General features: G+C 48.9%; 1 protein-coding gene across 1 annotated transcript in view; it reads right to left on the reverse strand.

Annotated features, from left to right (window-relative positions):
- The window catches only part of LOC136639365 (protein unc-13 homolog B-like), a 210172-nt gene that overhangs the window by 168494 nt on the left and 15460 nt on the right, over nucleotides 1–26218 (reverse strand). The window contains exons 2-5 of the mRNA XM_066613488.1: nucleotides 10091–10120; nucleotides 6499–6598; nucleotides 4991–5108; nucleotides 3874–3997 (exon numbers count right to left, since the gene is read on the reverse strand). Coding sequence (XP_066469585.1) covers nucleotides 3874–3997; nucleotides 4991–5108; nucleotides 6499–6598; nucleotides 10091–10120 — 372 coding nt within the window. The remainder of the gene's footprint in view (nucleotides 1–3873; nucleotides 3998–4990; nucleotides 5109–6498; nucleotides 6599–10090; nucleotides 10121–26218) is intronic.

A 26218-nucleotide genomic window follows, 5' to 3' on the forward strand; every position in this document is an offset into this window, starting at 1 on the left:
AAAACTGCTCCTCTTAAACCAGATTTTTATCTGCTGTAATTACCTGGCTTTTTTTATTCATGTGTTTTATTCTGCTATCTTCACCTGTCTTGATTATTCATTTTTTAACTTTATTTTTCACATTTTTATACCGCCCTTCCTCCAAAGAGCTCAGGGTGTTGTGCACAGTTGCCCCCTCCTTTTGTCCTCACAACAGCCCTGTGAGGTAGGTGAGGCTGAGAGAAAGCGACTAGCCCAAGGTCACCCAGGAAGCTTCATGGCTGAGGGGGAATTCGAACCTGGATCTTCCCCACCTCCCAGACCACTACACCACCCTAGCCCTTGATTAATTTTTATTAATAATATTGTTTTTAGATCATGACTTCATTTATGAGCCTCTTTGCACAGGAAGAAAAAGCTGAATAAAGATATTTCAGATCAACAAAATAGAGACAACATGCAAACAATCCCCAACACAAGAAGTTAACAGGCATCCAACTACATGTCAAGGAAATGTGCTGGCTGATTCTTTGAAGTCCCTCCCCCCTCTGGTTCCTTCTCTCACAACCAGACAGAGAAACAGAAGGCAGAATAGCATAACTGACTAATACCTCCCTCCAGATGGAAACCCCAGAGAACATCAAAATCTAGAAATACAATCATAATTTAATCTCTTGTTGAGCCTTTCCAGCATTAAAGGAAACCAGTCGTAGCCACCACTGTTTGTGCTCCACACCAAGACCAAAGGATGTGCAACGGCACCTCTGCCAGCCGTCACTCCAATTTCAAAACCTGAGTCTCAGAGGAGAGCATCCACAGGTGCCCTGAGTCCTTGTCTTGTGCCAGAGCCAGGGAAACCGTGGTGCTACCCCAGGACACTTCCAAGTTGGATGAAGAGAATGGAGACAGAGCGGACTGGAGACAGGCAGGGCTCCTCCACCAGGACCAAATGCTGGGAGTGGCCATCTTCTCTGTGCTCTTCCTTGCACGCTTCCTGGGCAAATCTGGCAGGCCACTCTTACAGGCCGAGTACTGGACGATGAAGAGATCAGCAATCAAGCGGTGCTGGGCAATTGCACCATCAGGGCATGCCTACAGGACCCACTCGTTGCTGAGTGGCCAGGGACCTGCCACACATGCCCAAAGACACTGGCAAGAAAACTAGTTTTAGCACCTCAAACCACCACTGCTCCATCCCCCACCCTCCACCCTCTTTCTGCCTGCATTGCACATGCCGAGAAGACACACGAGGCAGCAGCTCTGCGTCTCTGGGACTCATTTCCACAACATGATTATTTACAGTTTCTTATCAACCCCAAGTTCCAACAACCCCTAGGTTATTCCGCACAACAAATACACCACAAACATGCCACACATCAAAGTTGTTATGTATTCTCAAGCCTTCTGCAGAAAACCTCAGAAGGCAAAAGGTCTGAAGCCAGGATGCTCAGTCCCTTCACCCAAAACCTCACTCTGCAAGTACACATGCCCAGCCAAAACAGACACGCCACATAAGTCCCATTCTTGCACATGGAGTTGATGCTCTTTGGCCTGGGAAAGGAAGCACAACTCCCGGCGGGCAATGAAACAGGCTGCAGGGGAAACACCTGGACCACCCATTCTCAGAACTGAAGGGTGAGAGCCACAGTCATGATCATGAAGATCACTTCTAGGTCCTCTCTATTATCTTTATTCTGAAAATCACAGCTGCTCACAAGGAAGCATCTGGAGTACTCCTGGATTCGCAGGGGATGCCTCTAAGCAGGAAGGCTTTTGCCCTCCTTTGGCTGGAGTGACAGCTGCAGCCCTTCCTGACGAAGACAGATCTAGCACAGCAATCCATGCTGTGCAGTGCAATCCTATCCAGCACTGGAACAGGCAGGCCAGGAGGTCTTCAACCAGTTCCCAATCCAGGAGAGGACCTGCCCTCTAATTCCCTGACTGTGGAGTTTCCTCAGCAGACTTTGGAGAGGAACCGTGTTGAACGCCTTCTGAAAGTCCAGATATATAATGTCCACAGGTTTTCCCGCATCCACATGCCTGCTGACCTTTTCAAAGAATTCTAAAAGGTTCATGAGGCAAGACTTACCCTTACAGAAGTCAGGCTGATTCTCCCTCAGCAAGGCCTGTTTGTCTATGTGTTTTGAGATTCTATCTTTGATGAGGCATTCCACCATCTTACCTGGAACAGATGTTAGGCTGACTGGCCTATAGTTTCCCAGGTCCCCCCTCCTTCCTTTTTTAAACACTAGTGTAACATTTGCAGTCCTCCGATCCTCTGGCACTGTGGCCATTTTGAGGGACAAGTTGCATATTTTAGTCAAGAGATCCGCAACTTCAATCTTCAGTTCCTTAATAACTCTTGGGTGGATGCCATCAAGTGACTTATTGATCTTTAATTTGTCAATTAGGTCTGAAACATCTTCTCTTTTAACCTCTATCCAACTTAATTCCTTGGTCAGGAGGTGCCCTTCGGGCAGCAGTATCTGCCTGAGGTCTTCTTCGGAGGTCTTCTGAAGACAGATGCAAATAACTCATTTAATTTCTCTGCCATCTCTAAGTCTCCTTTTATCTCCTATCAGGTTCATTAAGACCTTCTGCTCTGTGATGGGTGGGTGGTTAGCTATAATGTTTTGCTCTAAACTTGCTTTGGTTATCTCTCAATTTCAGTTAATCATCATTTGAAAATGTAGGGTTGTTTTAAAATGGCCTGTTTGTTTATTATGCAAGCCACCATGATTTTGACAGAAAGGTGTCAAACCTATATTTCAAATCATATGGCATGCATTGGCAGCGGGTTGAACTCAAGGACCTTGGAGGTCCCTTCCAGCATGGATTCCATGCACACGCCAGTGGGATATATTGTCAGAAAATGAATGCATCTCATCAATGCATATGTGCACATGTCACTAGATGGAAAAGAACTGCGCAACATCACGCCCATGCATGTCCAATTCACTGCCTCCTTTAACCACAGGCACGTGAAGAGCAACAGGTTCAGGGATGCAGAGCAAAACTGCACAGGCAGGATGCCGACCTTCAGTGTCAGGCATACCAACTGTCACCACAGGGGCCAGAAATCACTGGGCAGGAAGCAGAAGTGGCCGGGCTCTCTCCACTGGCCATGGGTGGAGGGGGCACATCAGGAGCTCCCTTTTCTCCACATGTGCTTTAAGAGGCAAAATCAAGACAGTAAAAGGTTGGAACTGAACTGAGATGGGCATTAGTCAAAGAAAAAGTGTCAAGTCTGCAGCCAAAAAAACCAGAAGTCCAAATGCCTGTCCTCTGCACTTCAACCCTTGCTCAAATTAAACCCTGGTCACTGGCCACCCATTGTCATCTAGCCCATCACGGGAATTCGCAATGGACTTTAGTTCAGATGGCCATCTTGGAAGTTTCATTTTACAGCAAACATATGCATTAAACCACATAGAGGCTCTTTCATTAAATACGAACTTACTATTCTACCAACAGATGCTAAGGAAAATATTAATGTTGCCTTCAACTTAAAATTCTCCTTCTTGTAAAATTAATGTCTCTATCTACCAGAATTTTAAATCATGCTACTATGTCTCTGATGTAAAACAGAGGATTGGATTTAGGCCAAAGCACAGTTTGAAAATTTAATACCTATGAACTAAATTGTATAAAAACAGATATATTGTCGTACAAAACTCAGAAGAAATAGGGGACCATCACAATGCATAACTGCTGCAAGGCTGATAGAGGACAGGGACTGGAAAGCCTGAGCAACACCAAGAAGCAAACAAGGGAGGAAAGTAGGACAGCTTGTCCAGCCAAGCACAGAAAAAGATGCCCACCCAGCAGGCGGTACCTGGGAAGAGAGAACAGCGACTGGTTTCCAGGGGCCTGGGCTTGGTCAGAGACACTCACCAAAAGGCAACTCAAATCTTGTATCCAGCAGAATCTTATGAGGTGTTGGGTTTTTGGTGCCACAGACCTCGTGATTCTTCATCAAGACTTCTGCTTCCAGCGTAGACCACTCCCCAGGGCCTTCCTGAAAAAGACCGACATCCACCAGCTCACAAACTTCCCCCATCAAATCCTCCAGTTCTCTATCTTTTTCACTGTGTTCCTGCTTATACACAGCAGGCCCAAAGCGCCAACAGCCATTGCAATAAAGTGTACTTTTTCCAGTTTGCACTGGGTCTGTGAGGGTGACAATGGGGAAGAAAGAGAAACTGTTCAGAGCCTGTGGCCAACGTGAAATAACAGAATCCCCTGCAGACTCTAGTCCAGGAAGGATACAACACGTCCCCCAGACAAGACTTCTTGCTGGTTGCTGGCTTTGGAGAAGGTAGCCAAGAGTTATGCCTTAACTCACTATGGCCCTGGTACTGCATGCCCTCTAGTCATGAATGCGGGCTTGTTGCGTTTTGGAACAGCAGCGATCTCACTGCGCATTAAAAAGCATTTTGGCATCAAGGAGAACCTGCTGTATACAACCTCAAGGCCCGCTGTGTATGCAGACCCCCTGGTGCTCTTCTCTGGGTCACAGCCTAAAAACACAAAAGATGCCCTGGAGTGTTTCTGTTCACATAGATTAAATGAGTCACCAGCCAGGAGCAGTTGGGGGAGGGCAGGATACAATCAGCAAACCTTGCAGGCTGCATTCTATGGTAGGGAAAAAACACAGCTTTACAAAATGGCCTCCCCTTTGTTTTAATCTCTTCATGTGCAGCTGTGGCATGAAGAGCCAAGATTTCAGTCGGGCAAGCCAGAGCAGGAAGTCCACCCAAGCTGCAAAGGGCCTGGGACACTGGAGCAGCCCACGGGAGGCTCTGCGTCCACAGAGAAGCCAGAGGAGCTGCAACCAACGCAGCTTCAGTGGTCTCAGCGTTGCCCATTTCACTGCCAACCTTGAAAGCCCCAATCCCACTTTCTGCTAGCAGCAGACACTGCATGTGTTTGCATCCAGCAGTCAGTGAGCCACAAGAATTGTTCCCCCAAAAGCCCGCAGCCCCACTCCCCGCCTTGGAGGTTGACTGACCTCATCCGACTGCCGGACGGCCTTCAGCTCAATCCAGGCTGTCCCAACCATGGTGTCCCAGATCAGTCCCTTGTTCCAAACTTCCACAATTAAGCCCAAGTCCAGGCGGCTGATCTCACTACAGAGGGAAAAGGAAAGCAGCTCGAGAAGCGGAATCCTGCGCCTTGGCCTCTGACAAGCACCCTTCGGAGTGCAAAGGTCATGTGGGGCCTGACTTGCTGCATCGGAAGAGACCCACCAGGCAGCAAAAAGGGAAAAACCAAAAGCCATAAGACGACCCAAAACACATTCCTTCCTGAAGTTTGCTCCTAATTTAACCTTGATTAACAGAGGCATGTTGACATTTCCATTGACAAGTCAAGCTTCTTGGTAATTATACAAGTTGAAGAAAGATATCGGGGAGGGGGGAGGGGGACTGTTCAGACTGCCAGCCTTCACACAACCCACCACATACATATGTGCACCTCAGCTCCTAGAGCAGCAGTGAGGAGAAGCCTGCTTGCACTTGCACTTGGTCAGATGCTTTGCCCCCAAACTGAGAGGGACACTGCTTCTAAGGAACACCCTGCCTCTGAGCAATGGGAGCCGAGGTGTGTTGTCCAAGGTCCTTTAAAACACAATTGCTTACTTCGGGCCATTCCTACCCTCTGCCTGTGCCTGCCTGCAGGGGCGCTCTCCATGTTTCCAAGCTGCAGCACACGCACAAAGAATGAACCTACCACTTCCCCCTTTAAGCAACTAGAGATGCCTAATGTTTTTAATCAATGCTCTCATATTTGCTTGTTTTGAAAGAGACTTGTATCCCACCCAAAGGTGCTCAAAGTATTTGTATGAAAAATACAACAGAGAACAATAAAACTAAACAGTAAAAACACTAAAACAAACAAAATACCAGCAGGTAGACTAGACCAAATAATCAACAGCACAGAACTCTCCAAAGCAGCAATACAGACTTTCAGATCCTCAACAAACTTGGATATACTCAGAGATTCCCTTCAGACAACAATTGTGCATCTGTTCATAGAATTGTTGCCAGGGCTGTGTGGGCCTGGGCCTTGAGTCTGGCTGCTGAGACCCCTTCTTCAGGGGCATTCCAGTTGGTGGACTGGGTCATCTCAGTGGTGGATTTGAGGCTATGAGATCCCACCCCCAACCAAGATTTTACTGGCTCCCTCTTTAAAACAGATATTAAAGACTCCATATTTCACTCACTTTCCAGATTTGTGAGTTAACCAGTCCTTGCGAGTTAACTTTATCTGTGGCTTTTGCTGCTGTCTCGCGCATACATTTTTAAATGTTTATTTTTTGACGTCATGTAGTACTTTTTCCAAGTCATCTTGTGGTGACACTGTCCATATAATGAAGTAAATAAATAAAACCCACGGCCTCCAGAGAACTACCTCTGAGCAGGACAGCAGCATGAATGCAGCCCACTGCAAGGCTGCCCCGGAGCAAGGCTGGGCTGCTCGTGGCCCAGATGTGCTAGATGGTGCATGGTGTCTACTTACAAGAGGAAGTCTTGCTCCCAGCAGGGCTGGTCCCCCCGCACAGCAACAGTTGCGCTCTTCACGTTTTGCACCTTCAGGGTCACGTATGTGTTGAATTTATCTAGATACACAACAGAGTCGTTTCACACAAGGCAGGCAAATAAGTCACAGCACAATAGTCAGTGGAAAGAAAAACACTGTCCCAAGGATTGTAGCCAGCAGTAAACCAAATCAAATCAAAAACTGTTATTGGCATAAACAATAAAACCAGGGTGTTAAACAAAAAATATCCATATCATACATTAATTAGACTCAACTTCTTGAGACAATTCTTGTATAAATATAGTAAAGGCACTTTGCCATATTGATTCATAAAATCTCATTTCTGACTGTTAGTAACTGCCAATGGGCACAATCCTGAAAATGAGTTGGGTGGGTGCAAGTCCTCAGGAGTAAACCACGTCAGTGCACCAACACAGGGAGGCTGAATTAAGCCTCCATGGCAGCTTCCCCCACAAGGCTTGCGTCAGCCCAGCTGGGCCAACACAAGGCTCTGGAGTGGGTGGGAGGAAGGTGGGAGGGAGGTGATCCTGGGAGGGGGAAGACGGGCAGTAGGCAGACTCGGGGTGGGAAGGTGGGGAGCGGAAGGCAGGGCTGGGATCCAGCAGTTATGCTGGATTCCAACCCACATTCCCGGGAAGATCGGAGTGCCTTGAAGTCTCTCTGCTCTCCTCGGACTTGCGCTACCTCAGGCTTATTGGACCTGGCTGGGGGAAACGGCTGCGTGGTCTGGGTGATCTAAGGAAGAGGCCTTGAAGGTGGTGGTGGTGGTTCACCCATCCTGAAGAAATGTTCCCCAGATTCTGCCCTGCTGAAAAATCTCCAGCCATGTCCCAACCTCCTGTTTCTGGGCAAGGTATTCTAACAGGTCAGTGGTGTTTCGACTTCAGAAATACATGGATGAGACAGACTATCTGAACCCCTTTCAATCTATCTTCAAGGTCAGACTTTGGGACAAAAACAGCCTTGGTCCTGCAGTGGAAGATCTTTGCCAGGGACCAGACAGCGGAGCACATCCTTGTTGGTCCTGCCAAACCTCTCAGGGCACAATCCTAACAAAATTTCCAGCACCAAGGCAAGGGCAATGCATCTCCAAGATAAGGGAACATACATTGCCTTACCTTGAGGAGGCCTCCATGACTGCCCCCCAACTGCAGGATGCAGCACACGCCCCACTGGCACAGCTGTGCCAATGCTGGAAAGTTGGTTAGGATTGCACCCTCAGTGGCTTTTGAAACCATTAACTATGCTGTCCTCCTACGTCAATTGGCTGGGGTGGGACTTGCAGGCACCATTTTGTACTTGTTTTGGTCTCTCCTGGCTGATGGATTCCGGCAGGTGTTGCTGAGGGACCCTGTTGCTGTGGCTTCTGACACATGAAGAGCCCCAGGGACTCCACCTGTCTCCCATACTATTTGACATTATGCTGGGAGAGATTATGAAGTTGGGTGTCACTTGCTCTATTTCTTCCCACCGTCTAACACTGGAGTGGCTGTGGATGTCCTGGCACACTGCCTGGAGGAGGCAGGGGACAGAATGAAGGTCAACAAGCTGAAATTAAATCCAGACTAGACAGAGGTCCTCTTGGTCCGGAGAGCTACAACACAGGTCTTGGGTTATCAGCCTATTTTGAAAGGGTGGCCCTCTCTCTAGCAACCTAGCATGTCAGTGGCGTCAGGGCTTCAGAGATACCTGGATGAGACTGACTATCTGGACTATCAGTCTAACTGTCCTCCTGGATTCTGGACACCCAGATGGCTGCAGTAGCCAGGAAGGTGCTTGCCAAACTAGTGCACCAACTGCAGCCTTATCTAAGTAGATCAAACCTCATGGCAGTAGTCCATGTACTGGTGATACTGACACTGGATTGCTGTAATGCACTCCACATGGGGCTGCCCTGGAAGACTGTTGATGGCCTATGGGGATGCAGTGATTTGTCTTTGTGAGGCTGCTGCTCCTGCAGCGACTGCCAGTTCAGTTCTGGAAGCAATCCAAAGTTCTGGTTTTGATGTTTAAAGCCCTTTACAGTTTAGGACCAGGGCTCTTGAAAGATTGCCTCTTCCAGCATGAAACAAACACAGCCCCAAAGTCACCTGGGGAGACACTCTTCTGGGTGCCACCACCAGCTGACGCCAGGTTGGCGGCAATGGGGAGGGGCTTCTCTGTCACATCAACACTGCTGTGGAACCCTCCCCCATTCAGGCCAAGAACTGCACCCTCCTGTTGATCTCTATTCATCTTCTTATTCCATTTGGCCTCCTCTCTTTAATTTTGTCCCTCAGCTTTTACCTCGCTTTACCATGTGCATTGCTGCTTGTTGTATTCTGTCTTGTATTCCTTTGATCAGATCATTTTAATGTTTATGTTGCTTGCTGCCTTGGGCACCTTAAATATAAGGGCAAAGGCAGAATGCAAGTGTTTTAAATAAAAGGAATAAAGAATGCCCCCATGCAAATCAATGGCACAGCCACATTTGGAACAGTGCATGCAGTTTAGGACAACCACCACAAGGAGGAGACAGTGAGGCCAGAAATGGTGCAAAAGGCCACAGCGCTGGAGCACCCTCCATACCAGGCAAGGCTGCAGCATTTGAACTTCTGAGGAAAAAGAGCCTGGTAGGTTTACCCTGGAGAAACTCCAGGGCAAAGATGAGAGCCATCTCTGAAGGAGGGAGGGACCTGTTCTCCGTGGCTCCTAAGGGCAGGACTGGAAGCAGTGGGCTGGAACCTCAGGGAGGTGGACTGAGGCTAGACTGGTGGTCTCCAAACTGAGGAACTGCTGCAGAAAGCCCTTCCCGTTGCACACAGCGCTTACCATTCTACACTGTGAGAATGTTCTTACCTTGCAAACGAATCTTCTCCGAAAGTCGCTCCAAGCAGCTGCTTCCACCCCAAAATTGGGGCGCAATGCCTGCTGGGGTGAGAGGCAGTGGAAGCAGCTGCCCAGCATGGCTTTTTGACATGATCGGCTTGTAAGTTAAGAGGCAGCATCACTGCATGTGATGGAGGAGTCTCTTTCTAGGCACCAGATCCAGCCCACAGGGTAGAGTTTGGCGCTTGCTGGGCTAGATGAACCATTTCCTAACTGGAAGAGCTGTCCGGCACCAGAACAGCGAGCCTCGTGAAACTGTGGCTGCTCCCTCACTGGAGGTTTCCCAACAGAAGCTGGACAGGCCTCATCAGGATGCTACAACTCTTGCCTGTGCTGAGAAGGGTTTTGGGCTACAATAAATGAACTCCAAGGTTCCTCCAACTCTCACATTTTATGGTTAAAAGTGCTCCCCCCCCCCACAACATCTCCATGACTAGACTCAGGCTGCCTTTTAGTGGCTAGAGGCAAAAATTTGGGCCCAATTCTGGTTTGTACAAATTCATCTAGATCTAACGGGGAACAGCATGTTGCAAACCTCCCTAAGCCACAAGCAGAGTGTAAGTCACAGCAAAGTCAGAGACCTTCCTGACAGACCTGACAATCCAACACCCACCAAAGTAGCAGCAACACAGGAACAGGAAGGAGGAGAGAATGGATGTCAGCAGGCAACTCTGCCACTCACCTGGAGGCCCCTGGAGCTTCGCTTTCTTAACTGCAAGCAAGAAAAAAAGAAAAGGCTCGTTAATTAAAAGGGCTCTGGGGCAAAACGTTCTCTAGCTATCAGACACCTTGAGGTCGGAGAAGGAAGGAAGGAAGGAAGGAACCTCAAAGAATTCCGTCTCCTGCCAGAATAGACCCCCAAGGAAGCCGCCACTGCACTGCTTGGCCCCCGTTTTGCTCAGTAACCAACACATAACAAGCAGCCAAGGAAGGTGAAGAACGAGAGGAAAGACCCTGTCCCAGGAACACGGGGGTGAGTGCAGGGTACGGCCTTGGGCCACTTCAGCCAATTCCCTGCGTGGTCTGCCATAAGAACATAAGAACATAAGAACAGCCCCACTGGATCAGGCCATAGGCCCATCTAGTCCAGCTTCCTGTATCTCACAGCGGCCCACCAAATGCCCCAGGGAGCACACCAGATAACAAGAGACCTCATCCTGGTGCCCTCCCCTACATCTGGCATTCTGACTTAACCCATTCCTAAAATCAGGAGGTTGCGCATACACATCATGGCTTGTACCCCATAATGGGTTTTTCCTCCAGAAACTCATCCAATCCCCTTTTAAAGGCGTCTAGGCTAGACGCCAGCACCACATCCTGTGGCAAGGAATTCCACAGACCGACCACGCGCTGAGTAAAGAAATATTTTCTTCTGTCTGTCCTAACCCACCCAACACTCAATTTTAGTGGATGTCCCCTGGTTCTGGTATTATGTGAGAGTGTAAAGAGCATCTCCCTATCCACTCTGTCCATCCCCTGCATAATTTTGTATGTCTCAATCATGTCCCCCCTCAAGCGTCTCTTTTCTAGGCTGAAGAGGCCCAAACGCCGTAGCCTTTCCTCATAAGGAAGGTGCCCCAGCCCCGTAATCATCTTAGTCGCTCTCTTTTGCCAGTGGCTCCTCAGGGCTCCAGCCAAAGAAGGTGCTTTCCCAGGCCCACTGGAGACCTTCGGCTGTCAGGCAGCAGACCTGTTCTTCCAGCTGGGGTACCACAGACAGCAGCTCCAATCCACTAGGAGGTGCCCATGCGGCGCTACGTCCTCACTCTGAGAACACCAGTGCAACTGGGAACAAAGAAATCCACCCCTTTGCTCCCCATCTCCAGGGTGTTCGGAAAGCTGTGGACAAGCTGCCCAGCAACTGGTACTGCAACTGGAGCGCCAGTGATGAACCCTCCACATGGGCTCGGGTGGCACACTCCTCACTTTCTCCTGGGCAGACCCTGCAAGGAGGAAGGAAGAGTCCACAGTCCCAGGAAGCTGCTGTTCTCTGCCTTCACTCCAGCCAGGCCTGCTGAAATGGCTCTGCAGGGCCACGGAACGCCTGGGCAAATGCGCCCTCCGTTTGCCAATTCCAACAGGGAGAGGGGCCTCAGAGAGTGGGAGCTGAGACACATTAGGGATTATGATCCCAGCAATATTTTGACCCTGATGGGTAACTACAAGTGGTTTTCAAAATCATTTTTTTTAATTTAGAAAATATTTTATTAAACATTCACAACAATATTATAAAACCAAAATACCCATTTTATACAATAAATAGTTCATTAAAACAGCTAATCCAAAAGTGAAGATAAAAACAAAATCAATGGCCAACAGGCAGCGACTAATCATGATTTGTGCTGGAGGAAGGCCACAAAACCTTATCAAGAAAAGCCAAGGTCTGATTAAAGGCCAACCAAAACAGATGCGTCTTGAGCCCCACTGAATTGCCATCAAAGGCAAGGGAGTGCCACCATCGATAAAGGCCTTCCTCTAGCCATAGTCCCCCTCACCTGGGGGGGCAGCATCCACAAGAGGGCTTTCCCTGATGGCCTAAGGAGGGGTTGGCTTGTGTGGAAGGAGGTGGTCCTTCAGATAACCTGGCCCTAAGCCAAAAAGGGCTTAAAAGCTCAGCAGCAGCACCTTGAATTGAGCCTGGAAACTAATCAGCAGCCAGCCCAGAACGGCAGTCCGACAGAGTTGCACCTCTGAGCTCTGGTGGCCACGTGAGCCACTGCGTTCTGCACTAATTGCAGTTTCTGGCCGCCTTCAAGGGCAGTCCCCTGTACAGTGCACTGCAATAATCCAACCACAAAGTCATAAGGGCTCAGAACACCATGACAGGGTCGGACCAACATGGGCACAGCCACAGCCAGTACACTCGCCAAAGCTGGGCAGAAGCACCCACTGGAGGCAACCAGAGCAGGCCTCACATCATGAAAAATAATCCAGCTGGGCGGCTCTCTGCAGACACTGAAAAGTCCTTCCTCGCTGCCATCACCACCACGGAATGGGCCCTAAAATGAGCTCCAGCCCACGTTCAGTCAGTGTCGTCAAGAGAACTCCTCCACCACTCCTCGAGACCAGTGCCTCTCAAACGTTTTACCACCAGGACCCACTTTTTAGAATGATAATCTGTTGGGACCCACCTGAAATGATGTCATAGCCAGAAGTGACATCATTAGGAAAATTTTTGACACCCCCATATGACAAAATCAAAGCAAATTACATATATGAAAATTTTACAATAAGTTTATAAATTTATTTAAAATGAAGAACCCTCCTAACCCTCCAAAGCAGTTGCTGATCTGTTTAAAAAAAAAATTCCCCAAACATCCCAAAGGCTGTAATCCTACACACATTTACCCAGGAGCAAGTCCCATTGGATGGAGTGGATGGAGAGCCACCTAAAACTGGCTCACAACCCACCTAGTGGTTGCCAATCTTCCATTTGAGAAACACTGTTCTAGACATTTGCCTTTCTCATTCCATTTCCCTCAGCTCCTCAGTAACCAATATGTTGCTCTGGTTCCACAGCATTAGTTCCCAAACTGTGTGCCACAGCGACCAAGGATGCCGCAGCAAACTCACAGGGGCACCACAGGATGTTCCCGGCAGCCTCTTCCTCCTGACTTTTCCAGGCACTACCGTCTTTTGGACTGCACATAATCCAAGATGGTGGTGCCCTGGAGAGACAAGGACACCTCAAAAGAAGGGGTGGGGTGGTGGCGGACAGTTCGATGAAAATGTCGACTCAACATGCGGCAGTGATTCAAAAGGTTAATTCCACACTTGGGATCATTAGAAAAGGTATTGAGAATAAAATGGCCAATATTATAATGCTGTTGTACAAATCGATGGTAAGGCTACACCTGAAGTATTGTGTCCAGTTCTGGTAGCCACATCTAAAAAGGACATCCTGGAAATGGAAAAGGTGCAAAAGAGAACAACTAAGATGATTACTGGGCTGGGGCACCTTCCTTATGAGGAAAGGCTACGGCGTTTGGGCCTCTTCGGCTTAGAAAAGAGACGCCTGAGGGGGGACATGATCGAGACATGCAAAATTATTCAGTGGATGGATAGATAAAGAGATGCTCTGTTCACTCTCACATAACACCAGAACCAGGGGACATCCACTAAAATTGAGTATTGGGAGATTTTAGGACAAACAAGAAAATATTTCTTTACTCAGCGTGTGGTTGGTCTGTGGAACTCCTTGCCACAGGATGTGGTGATGACATCTGGCCTGGATGCCTTTAAAAGGGGATTGGATAAATTTCTGAAGAAAAAGTCCATCATGGATTACAAGCCATGATGTGTATGTACAACCTCCTGATTTTAGAAACAGGCTATGTCAGAATGCCAGATGCCAGAGAGGGCACCAGGATGCGGGTCTTTTGTTGTCTTGTGTGCTCCCTGGGGAATTTGGTGGGCCACTGTGAGATACAAGAAGCTGGACCTATGGCCTGATCCAGCTGGCCTGTTCTTATATTATTAAGGGTACCATGCTAAGTTTGGGAACTGCTGCTCAACAGGATAGCAGAGGCCACTCAGGAGCAAACTGATCCAAGGCCCTAGTCCAGAGGTTCCTAAACTGTGGGTCAGGACGCACCAGGTCACAACCCAACTTCTGGTGGGTCATGGGGTCATGAAACTGGACTAGGGCCAGTTTAGGCTATGTGCATCAAGGGTTAAAGAAGCTGTTACTTGGGGCCAGCACTGCTGCCAAATCACCATTATAGCTACATAGTATTTAGAAATCAGGCAGCAGCCTTTACAGCCCACACCAAAAGACAGGCAGAAGGGAACACAGCCCCACCAGAATGGTCCCGATCCAATGAACACAGAGCTCAACAGATGCTCCAGAGGCGGATCCTCCCCCCCACCTCTAGTGAAAAGGATGAAAACAGAGGCTGAGCAACTGGTAAGGTGAGACTTTTTTCGGTTCATGAAGCTAGATGGGTCCTGATAAACTGTCAGTTTAAAGAGTGGGTCCTGGTGCTAAAACCACCGTCCCAGTCATTTCCTCATAACAGAGGTCAACCAAAACCTCAGACGAGCCACCGGCCCTGGCAGCTAGAAAATTCTCAAGAGCCCTCAGGAATCCATTTGGTCCCCTCAGTGCCTGGGCAGGACCATACCATTTGGTCCCCCACATCTGCGAGGGAAATGGGCCCCTCTAAGCTACTAAATTCTACCAAAAAGTGATCTGTCCACAATGGAGTAATTCATATCTTCTTCGCCACCAGATCACCAGCACCTGCCCGCCATAAACACCAGTAAGGCAGGTCCTGCTTTGTCATGGCAGCTGAGACAAGTCCACGGTTGTCATGGCAGCCATGAAGTTCTGACCTGCTCCAACCCCCAGGCCCTCACCAATGGACACTGAAGTCCCCCAACACCAAGAAGCAGAGAGACTCCCAGGCCATGGCCAAGACCACCCCAGGCAGGCTGGCAAGGAGACTGGTGGGTTTCTGAGGGCACAATCCTAACCAACTTTCCAGCACTGACATAGCTGTGCCGATGCGGTGTGCACTGCGTCCTGCAGTGGAGAGGCACTCAAGGGGGCCTCCTCAAGCTAAGGGCATGTTTGTTGTCTTGCCTTGGGGGCTGCATTACAGCTGCTGGAAAGTTGGTTAGGATTGCGCCCTTACTCCCTTAAACTGCCATATACACAGCTGGTGCTACTCCCACACACAAAGTAGAATATGGTTTGCGCCTCAACTCAGTGGACTGCGAGTCTTTCAGGACGCGCATCGCTTGACTGTGCCACTTCCCACTCCAGATTCATCCTCTGGTGTCTGCCCAGCTGCTCGTTTGAACTGAGCAATGAGGACAGGAACAAAATCTCTAATTCAATCACTAAGATTATGGGATGTTAATCCTGCTGACGCTGGCAAGGGAGTCGAGGCAACTCTTCCAGTTGACCTCTTTCCCCAGCAAAAAGGGGGGCAGACGTGAGCGACAATGTAGGCCAGGCTTGGAAAGGGGAATGCCCCAAAACGGTTTCTCCTCTGAAAAAACAGTTCTGTCTTCAAACAGCAATTAGGTCCAAGATTTCACGGCCACAGCCCCCAGCACAGACTATTCTCTACCCGTCATCAAAGCATGCATATGTTCAATTCTAAATTGAGGTTTGTTGTTTTTTTTTTAATTTACAGCTTCCCCTCGGGAAAAGTGTCTGATTAGGATTCAGTTTACAGTTAAATCCTTTTGTACGGAGAAAGCAGCCTTACAGGCAGACAGTCCTGCAGATGAAAGCTCTCCTCTCCACGCCTTCACCGGCTTTATGCCCTACTAGAAACTACTTTGGACAGACAAGCCTGCAATTTGGCTCACGTGTAGCTCACTATGCTGTTAACACTGAAGTGTGTGCAAAACGGGGACATCTTCACACCCAAGCACAGGTGAGTCTTGGATCCTTCTTCCCCCAAAGTCAAGAGACCAATGGCAAAAAATCAAAACTTCACATACAGGCTAATGGGTTCTGAGCTGTCTGTGACAGATAATAATAATAATAATAATAATAATAATAATAATAATAATAATAATAATAATAATAACAACTTTATTTCTACCCCGCCTTTCTCCCCGAAGGGACTCAAGGCAGCTTACAACATATTAAAAACAATTTAAAAACAAATAAAAACATATTAACACATACTAAAAACAGCAGACAGAGTAAAAAAAATAGGTAAAAAGAGCATAGAGCAGCAGCAAGTCATAAAAAAATCAGGCCTGTAAAAAATATTAAAAGATGTTAAAAAGATGTTAAAAGGCCACGAACTCAGAAGGCCTGTTTAAACAGAAGGGTCTTCAGGCCTTGCCGAAAGGTCTCAAGAGAGGGAGCCATTCTTAAGTCAAGGGGAAGGGAGTTCCATAGCGTTGGTGCCACTACTGAGAAGGCCCTATTTCTTGCAGCCGCCCCACGTACCTCCCTAGGCGGCGGCACTTGTAAAAAGGCCTTCTCTGATGACCTGAGAGGGCGAGCCGGATTGTACGGGAGCAGGCGATCTCTAAGATACCCTGGTCCAGAGCAGTATAGGGTTTTAAAGGTCAATACCAGCACCTTGAATTGGGCCCGGAAACGAATGGGCAGCCAGTGCAGCCGCTGGAGAAGCGGACTGACAGAGTCGAACCGCCTACCTCCAGTAACCATACGGGCCGCCGCATTCTGCACTAGTTGCAGTTTCCGAACCATCTTCAAGGGCAGCCCCACATAGAGCGCATTACAGTAATTAATCTCGATGTCACCGAGGCATGGATCACCGTGGCCAGGTCTGCATGATCCAAGTACGGCCGCAGCTGGCGCACCAGCCGAAGCTGAGCGAAGGCACCCCTTGCCACAGCCGCCACCTGGGAATCCAGGAGCAGCTGCGAGTCCAGGTGGACCCCCCAAGCTGCGGACCTGCTCCTTCAGAGGGAGTGCAACCCCATTCAGCGCAAGCCGATAGTCCAGCACCTGCATCGAGGATTTCTGAACCAGGAGAGCCTCTGTCTTATCCGGATTTAATTTCAGCTTGTTAGCCCCCATCCAGATCCTCACTGCCTCCAGACAGCGCTCCAGGTCCTCAACCGCCACCCTGGAGTCTGGAGGAAAGGAGAGATAGAGCTGGGCGTCATCGGCATATTGATGGCAACCCACTCCAAACCCCCGGATGACCTCTCCCAGCGGTTTCATGTAGATGTTAAATAGCATGGGGGACAGAATTGAGCCCTGTGGCACCCCACATCTCAAGGGCCAGGGTGTCGAACAGGCATCCCCTAGCACCACCATCTGGAACCGACCCTCCAAGTAGGAGCGGAACCACCGCAAAACAGTGCCTCCAGCTCCCAACTCGGCCAATCGGCCCAGAAGGATACCATGGTCGATGGTATCGAAAGCCGCTGAGAGGTCCAGCAGGACCAACAGGGACGCACTCCCCCTGTCCAGTCCCCGGCGTAGGTCATCCACCAAGGCGACCAAGGCGGTTTCCGTCCCAAAGCCCGGCCTGAAGCCAGATTGAAAAGGATCCAGATAATCCGCTTCTTCCAAGACCCTCTGGAGTTGGGACGCCACCATCCGCTCAATTACCTTGCCCAGAAACGGGATGTTGGAGACTGGCCGGTAGTTATCCAACACATCAGATCAGGAGAGAGATCTTGTGGTGGTGGTGGACAGGTCGATGAAAGTGTCGACCCAATGTGCGGCGGCAGTGAAGAAGGCCAATTCTATGCTTGGGATCATTAGAAAAGGTATTGAGAACAAAACGGCTAATATTATAATGCCGTTGTACAATTCCATGGTAAGGCCACACCTGGAGTATTGTGTCCAGTTCTGGTCGCTGCATCTCAAAAAAGACATAGTGGAAATGGAAAAGGTGCAAAAGAGAGCGACTAAGATGATTACGGGGCTGGGGCACCTTCCTTTTGAGGAAAGACTACAGCATTTGGTCCTCTTCAGCCTAGAAAAGAGGCGCCTGAGGGGGGACATGATTGAGACATACAAAATTATGCAGGGGATGGATAAAGTGGATAGAGAGATGCTCTTTACACTCTCACATAACACCAGAACCAGGGGACATCCACTAAAATTGAGTGTTGGGAGGGTTAGGACAGACAAAAGAAAATATTTCTTTACTCAGCGTGTGGTCAGTTTGCGGAACTCCTCGCTGCAGGATGTGGTGGCGGCATCTGGCCTGGATGCCTTTAAAAGGGGATTGGACAAGTTTCTGGAGGAAAAATCCATTATGGGTTACAAGCCATGATGCGTATGCACAACCTCCTGATTTTAGAAATGGGCTATGTCAGAATTCCAATGCTAGGGAGGGCAACAGGATGCAGGTCTCCTGTTATCAGGTGTGCCCCTGGGGCATTTGGTGGACCGCTGTGAGATACAGGAAGCTGGACTAGATGGGCCTATGGCCTGATCCAGTGGGGCTGTTCTTGTTCTTTCTGCTACCCTGACAGAGGCTTCAATGGCCACCTGCTGCTCCCGCTGACCAAAACTCATAGAATCATAGAGTTGGAAGGGGTCTAAAAGTTCATCTAGTCTAACCTTCAAACTCCCAAGCCCATCTTCCTCAAGAGGTTCTAGGAAGGGTGGGGGAAAACGCCTGCCAGCCTGTCATGCCAAATGAGCATTTCCTGGACCCAAGCCCTTTAGGGAAAGATGACATACACCTGCTCCAGCAGACCTGCGGCCTTTGGCAACATAGGTGAAGCCTCACATCCTATCAAAAGCCTGGAGACTTGGCCTGGCTGAGACCAGCAGCATGTGACTGGCTCCCTCACCTGGGTCCCTTTTCTGCTCTGTTCCATCCTTGGTAGAGTTGCAGGGCCCAAGTGCCTCTTTTTGGCCAAGCTGCAACAGTCAGGCAGCCCCTAGAAAGGCACAGAGAGCAGCCTCCCAAGGCAGCCCTCCGCACTGCCCCTGCCAAAGGGCAAAGGCTCACCACCCTGTCCAACAGGGTTCTCTCAGCCCCATCTGGAAAGGCTGCCAGGAACCAAATAAGAAGAATCACACTCGGCATTTGCCTAGCACTGTCTGAGTGTGTCCTCACAACAACCCTGTACGGTGAATAAGTACCACCGTCTATTACTTTCATTTTGCAGGTGGGGAAGGCTGTGGGGGAATGACTCTGCCAAGGTCACCTAAAGAGACTTTGTGGCAGAGGAGACGTTCAAACTGGAGAAGTCCCAGTTTGCAGCTTGGTCCCGGACTCGCTAACCCTTCAACCTTCTACATGAGAACTTTGCATTCTACCACTGAGCTGCAGCCCAGCCTACAAAGGCATCTTCACCAACTCTTGCAATATTTGAGGGGGGAGAGGCAGCACAAGATACTTTGGTGCCCAACTCTAAAGGCAGAATAGTCATATATTTAACTATTTGCTGCCTTTGAATGGTACCCCAAACCCACAGCAACACTCTAGATGCTGGAATGGAAACATGAAAGATCCCTCAAGGAGACAGGGTGCCATGTCAACAGTGGCCCCTTGCCCTGACAGGTCTGGGAAGTATGGGGTTAACAACAGGGCCTTACATTCCAGTGAATGTGCTGCACAGCTGCAGTCACTTAGAGGCAACAAGGTCCTCGGACGAAAGCAGCACCTGGAGGAAGGAGTTTTGTGGGTGGCAGAAGGTTGGAAAAGGGAGAGAGGACTGGCTGATGGACTAGCTGACTGATTAATGGACTGAGGGACTAACAGACTACTGGACCCGCTGGCTGACTGATTGACGGATGGACAGACAAATGGAGTACTGAGGATAGCTGGAGACTGCTGAGGGAGCGATGCTGCGTCCAGAAGAGCTGTTGCTTTGAGAGCCAGGAGGAAGGACCCTGCAATCCCACAGGCAAGCTACCTACCTGGGTACCTTCCCATCAGAGCGGAGGGTCAACAATTTTGTGCATCGCTAGAGCAAGCTGGGTTTGAGCCAGGGGAACTAATTAGCTTAAGGTGGGCATAAGTTCTCCAAGTAAAGCTTGGAACAGGAATTTGGCAAAACAGATGCTTCTGATAAGTCCACAAGCAGGCAATGAAGACAGCAGAACTCCCCCTCCCCCCACATCCCATCAACAGGTGCATGTACCCCGACAGAGAGGAAACATGTATGTGCACAAGTGTGCATGCTGCTGGGTGCCTGCCAGAGCCCAGGCCAGCAGCAGAATTCAGGAGGCCTTGGAGCCACAGGGCAAGCGGTAGGCCACACACACACCCCTCAGACTGGCCCAGATGCAGCTTCGCCTGCTCAGACATTCCAGGGAAGCAGCTGAACTGGGCGGGCTGAACAGGTCTGACCTTGCAGCTCCAGCCACCTCAGGAGTCTCCTCTTTCCCTAGCCTGGGAAAGGCAAGTGGCTGGCAGCACAAAGGAAGGACCCCCCCCTCCAGCTGACCTCCCTGACTCCATGGCTAAACTCCACCCAAGAGGCACCTCAAGATGGACTACCTGAGCTAGTTCCCATGCCCTCAGCCAGGTGTGAAGACAAAGGCAGCACCCATCAAGGACCCTCCTCTCTCACCATTTCTCTCCCAGAGCATAATTGCCCCTTCTCACTGGGTCCCTCCCCCCCTCCCTCCCCCCTCCAGTAAATTCAAGCTGCTGCCTAGTTGGGGAGGGGTTTGCCTCAACACCCTCTTTCTGCCTCCAAAGCCCACTTCAGTTCGGAGTGTGGGCCAGTCTTAGCACCCTCCCCCCAGGGCTCCTGCAAAGAGACATTCAAACCCCTCACAGACACAGATCAGTGCTTGGTCTGCTGGGCAGCTTCTATGTGATCCACAAACCACCTTTCATTGACTCATAAGCAAACTGATGACATGCTCAGTGCTTGCAATTTCTCCCCTTTCTGTGTGAGTGGATTTAGTCTGTTTCTGAACTGCTTTAGTGGAGACTTGAGATCAGCCTCCAATCTCCTTCCTAATCTGCATTTCACATTCACCAGAAGGGCATCACAGCAATGCCCACTCTTCCACATATGCCCACTCTTCTTGCTCACGCTTGGGTGAGCGTGAGCCCCTTTCTCTGCAGTTCAGAGGGAGTGCTGGCTCTCCTAGAACTCATCACTGGTTCTCTGCCTTGCATTCCACTCAGCACCTCCAGAAGAGCAGAACTGGAGGCCGTGAGGAAGAGGATGGAGCTTACATTCTGGGTCAATGCAGAAGGCCTGGGGCTCCTCTCCAGGCAGGGCAGAGGGGCAGGGCCTGCCTGAGACCCGGGAAAGCCGATGTTGCCAGACAATCCTGAGTGAGGCGGACCAAGGGCCTGACTGGGGGGGGCAGCCCCCCCCTTCCTGGTTATGTGCTCACAGAGAAGTGAAGCCCAAAGGCTGCTGCTGCTGAGGGGTGATTATCTGTTCACTGCGGCGGGCTGGGAGGAGGAGTCCTAGGCAAGAACAGCTGCACCACTCCTGTGTTCCTCAAACACGTGCAGCATTCAGATTGTGATCCCGTTTGCCAGCTGATAAAAACGGACAAATGCAGCAAAAGATTAACAATCATGATTAATCCAAGTTTAACCCAGATTCAGATTCAGAAACTGAACCCCCTGCTTCTCACACTTGCAAAGTCAAGCAGACCCGGGGTAGCCTCAGCGCAGTCCTCAGTGCTTCACAAGTGTAAGTGGAAACCATTAACTTAAAATCTGCTTTAAGGCAAGAAAGCAGAAATGCCACTCTTTCCTCTGCTGACCCTGGAGGAGGAGGTGGCACAAAGAGCCCTGCCCCATTTCTTGGTTGCATGGAGCTTCCAAGCTTCCATGGACAGGAGGGGCACTGCAAGCGGAGCATCATTTGTGTGCGATGCGCACAGGCAGGAGACTCAAACTGATCTACAAAGAGAAGACAGGAGGACAGAGAGAGGGAGGGGTGGCTCAGCCAAGGAAGCGCGTGTCCCAGAACAAGTGATGCTCAGAAATCAAGCCGTTTTAAAAGAACAGAGAAGATACAGAAACTCTGGTGCATAAGGACATGATCCCAATGCAGTAAGATGTAAACAGACAAGCTGCAGCCACACAGGCTGCCATCCTAAGCATGTGTACTCAGAAGTAAGCCCCACTGCGTCCAGAAAAATTTGCTCCAGGAAGTGGTGCAGCTAAAGGGGATGGGGGCCATTGCCCCGGGCTCCACAATGGGGGGGGGGAGCTACATGACTCAGAATGCACTCTGGAGCCTTTAAACGGGGAAGTCCCATTGAAAAACTCCAGCAGCTGTTCTGAGTTGCAAAATGGGGACAGTTATTTACTGGGAAACAGGCACAATTGGAGTGCTAACCAAGGATAGCTGTTCTTGTAGACTGATCAGCCACCAGAGTCCATTCATGCCCACAGCAGACACTAAGGCAAGTGAGGAACCAGCTGATCCTGCATCACCAGAACAGTATCAGAACAGCAAGCAATATTTGCTGCATTTTCTTGTGTGAGTAGCACACTCCTAATCCAAAAGGGAACCTAAGAAGGTGTAGGGGGCTTTGACACACTGTAAGCATGACAGTCCCAGTCTGGATCAGCTGCCTCCCTGCATCTGCTGTTTACCTGGGGGTGGGGGAGGCAGCAACAACAAAGCCACCGTTACAAAGAAAGAATGGGGTGCAGGAGAGCAGGCAGGGGAAACCTGCCTCCCCAACTAGGCAGCAGCTTTGAACCTGAGCAAAACTGTGCACTTGGCAGCAGCTCTCCTGCCCTTTTCCTCTCCCAACTGGCTGATCTGGAGGGGATACTGGGGAATTTGGCAGGTGCCAGCCGCCACAACTGAGGTGGGGAAAAGTCAGACAGAGGCCACCTTGGACTCCACCACCATCACCACTCCCCATCAGTAAAGGGGTTCCCGAAACCCAGAGGATTCCCTCTGGCCTTGAAACAATAATGAGGACTGATTTTGAAAAGTGAAACAACCTGAAGTTTGAGGAACTGAGACCAACCAGGCAATAAAGAGCCAAAAAATAAGCTTATCAAAGATTATATAAGCAAAGCCCAATAAGGGAAGCAAGGAAGGAATGATCAAAACACAAGTTGTCAAGCAGCCTAAAAGACTGGCAGAAAACAATTTTTTTTTTTTGCAAAGTTCATAGGATATATAGGATTATTTAATTCTCAAACGCTATTTTTTTAATTATACTATAATTAAATATACAGGGGGGTCCATATCCACAGATCCTTATCACATATCCACAGATCAGGTCTGGGCCCCCCCCCAGCACACACCCTCATGCGCACCCCCTGCAGAAGCCAGAGGAGCTGTCCACAGGGGATTCCAGAACGGAACTTCTGTGGATAAGGGGGCACACGCGCCTGTACGTAGCAAAGATGCATAGTCAAGAGACTGGTAATTTAAAATAAAGTGTTTGAGAATTAATTTAGTAAAAAAAATAGTATTTTAATTAATTAAATTTGATTATATCATATGGGGGGCTCCAAACTCTTCTCTGACCTCGGGGCCAGATGCCTGAGCTATGCCACTGCTCCTGGGTAAACGTGGAAGGACTTCAGCCATAAAAGCTATTCATGGGTATGCTGCCTTCCCAGCAGAGGTCTCGTCAAGGGGTTTACAGTACGTACAAATAAAGCAGCATGATCCAGTTTCTGGCAGATATAAAAACTGCAGCAGTCTTGATGTTAAGTATGAAGTGCTGCACATTGGGGTAAAAAAATTAAAACTTCATATATAGGCTAATGCAGTGCTTCTTAAGCTTTCTAGCATGGGACCCACATTTTAGAATAATAATCATTCCGGGACCCACTGGAAGTGATGTCATGGCCTGAATTGATATCATCAAGCAAATTAAAATAAATTATAAATAAAGAAAAACAAATAAATGATGAGATGCAGTGGCATAGCTAAGAGGGTACAGGGGGTAGCAGTTTCACTGGGCATCAAGCTTCAGGGGGGCAACAAGCTGAGCTTGACACTAGTGACCAAAATTGTGAAAATCTTGGTATGTATGGACAAAACCATCATGTTATATATCATTCGAAAGGTAATTTAATGCTGAATGCAGTGCAACAAACTGCACTTGAATATCTGTATTCTATCAAAAGTTATGGCCAATTAACCAGAAAATGAAAACACAACTGCCTTGTGGAACAAAAAGTGGATTTGCTTAACTCCAAACTGACCCGTGAGACTGATTGTTCTGAGTGCCAATGAGGTGTTATTATGATTCAACGTGGAACCAATCACTTTTTTTAATTAATTAAATTTGATTTTGTCATGCAGGGGGGCTACAAAATCTTTTGACCTTAGGTAGCAGATATATGCCTTAGCTATGCCACTGACTGGGGGGAGGCAGCAGAGCAAGTGGGTGGTGAGCTGCTGGGGGAGGAGGTGGGTTCCTCCCAATTTTCACTTTTTTAAAAGCCCAGGCGTGATGTCACTTCCAGTTGTGAAATCACTTCTGGGGCAGCATTTTGAACTTGGCACCGGGCTACACGATCATTAGCTACGCCACTGATGAGATGAAGAGGCACTTTTTCAAGTGGGTGCTCCTTTTTTTAGCAGGGGGAGAGTAACTGGCCCACCTCACCCCGGCACTGTCTGTTCTGGTGTCTGTCTGCTGGTGTTCTTTTGCATCTTTTTAGATTGTGAGCCCTTTTGGGACAGGGAGCCATTTAGTTATTTGATTTTTCTCTGTAAACCGCTTTGTGAACTTTTAGTTGAAAAGCAGTATATAAAAACTGTTAATAATTAATAATAATAATGAAGTCAGCCCTGTTCCACCAAGTGAATTCTCTCTGTAGCCTGCCTGCAATAATCTCAACCGCCCCCTCCAAAAAAAAAATCAGTAAAATTTCCAGCCCTACGCAGTGCCCAGTTCAATTTAAGTCAGTGAATAACACCCCTGGGCAGAATACAAGCCAGTCTTCTGCCCGTCTCCGCGTCTCCGTCAGCTCTCCCTCTCAGCTGCGAGAGTGGCTGCTGCCGCCCCACCCTCTTCCCCCTCCACTCCCAGGCTGCCCCCTTCTGTGTTCGCTGCATATTGCTTGCAAAGCTCTTCCACTCCAGCCCCCGTCTGGCAAGTACAGAGCATGCTCATTTTGCAGTCCTTGTCCTTGCTGATCGTCAGAAAGAAACTCTCCTTGATTCTTGTCTGGTTGGTTCCTAGTTCCCAGCCTGGGATCGCTTCTCATCAAAGTGAAATCTCTCTTTTCAACCCCCTCCCTGTTCCATTCCCCCTTTCGATCTCCAAACCTTCCCGCTAAAATGCTTCCCATTTTACCAGTCTCCAGGGGTCTTAAAGTTGCTTCCATGCAGTTGGCAAAGGGGGGGGGAGAGAGAGAGAAGCACACACTTTACTTGGCCAGGAGCAGAAAAAGGGGACTGTTTTTAAAGTGATTTATTATTCTTGTTGTTTGACTGAAGAGGGAAGGCTATATTTTTAAAGTGATGAATCTTGTTATTTGAAGGGAATACTTATCAGCCATTGATGAAGTGATTGCCAGCCCAATCCTATCCACACTTTCCTGGGAGTAAGCCCCATTGACTCTAATGGGACTTACTTCTGAGTAGACACGCATAGGCTTGAGTTGTGCATCTCCTAGTATAGGGGACAAATCAGCTTCCTAACCAAACCCTTATCAGCTCTGATATATTTTCATGGTCTATTTTTGTTTTCCCCACCAGCTGCTGGAAAAATTTAATTTAATGTCATGGCCAACAGCCACAGGGGTCAAGGGAGCCACTGGCCGGAAAAGTTTGAGTACCACTGATTTAAGTTCTTATATTTAAACCAGTTCAGTGTTATTTGGGATGAAATCAGTTTTAAATCCAACTTTTTTTTGGGGGGGGGGGAGATTGAGATTCATAGCTTCCCGCTAAACAGCATTAAAACTCCAGAGTGCTGAGATGAAATGAGGCTGGGGGGGGGGGGGAGAGAGAGAGAGAGTCTGGAAAAGGCAACAACTCTTTCCAATAAAGCAATGGTTCCCAAACCTATTAGCACCAGAATCCACTGTTTAAAATGAGAAACGCTCAGGACCCACCAAGCTTTACAAGTCTAAAAAAGAAAAAAAAAACCTTCCCATCTCAAGCCTCTGCTTTTATCCTTTTTAATGCAAGGAGGGGAAGGTGTCTTCTGGGGCATTTGCTGAGCTCCACTTTGATCAGATCGGGACCATTCTGGTGGCCTTCCATCCCCCTTCGCCTGACTTTCCACAAGAGCCAAGGTAACCAAAGTAACCTTTGCTTACTCATTAGTAAACATGAAGCTTAGTTTCGCTTTCCATAGGGCTCAATACCTTTGTCAGCATGGAGGGAAGGACTTCCTTTTGGGGTATTTTTTGGAAAGTGCATTCACTGGATTGGGACCATTCTGGCAGCGTTGGATTCCTTTGGGCCTGCCCTTTGCATGAACCAA

The sequence above is a fragment of the Tiliqua scincoides genome, chromosome 2 (assembly GCF_035046505.1).
Source record: "Tiliqua scincoides isolate rTilSci1 chromosome 2, rTilSci1.hap2, whole genome shotgun sequence".
NCBI lineage: Eukaryota > Metazoa > Chordata > Lepidosauria > Squamata > Scincidae > Tiliqua > Tiliqua scincoides.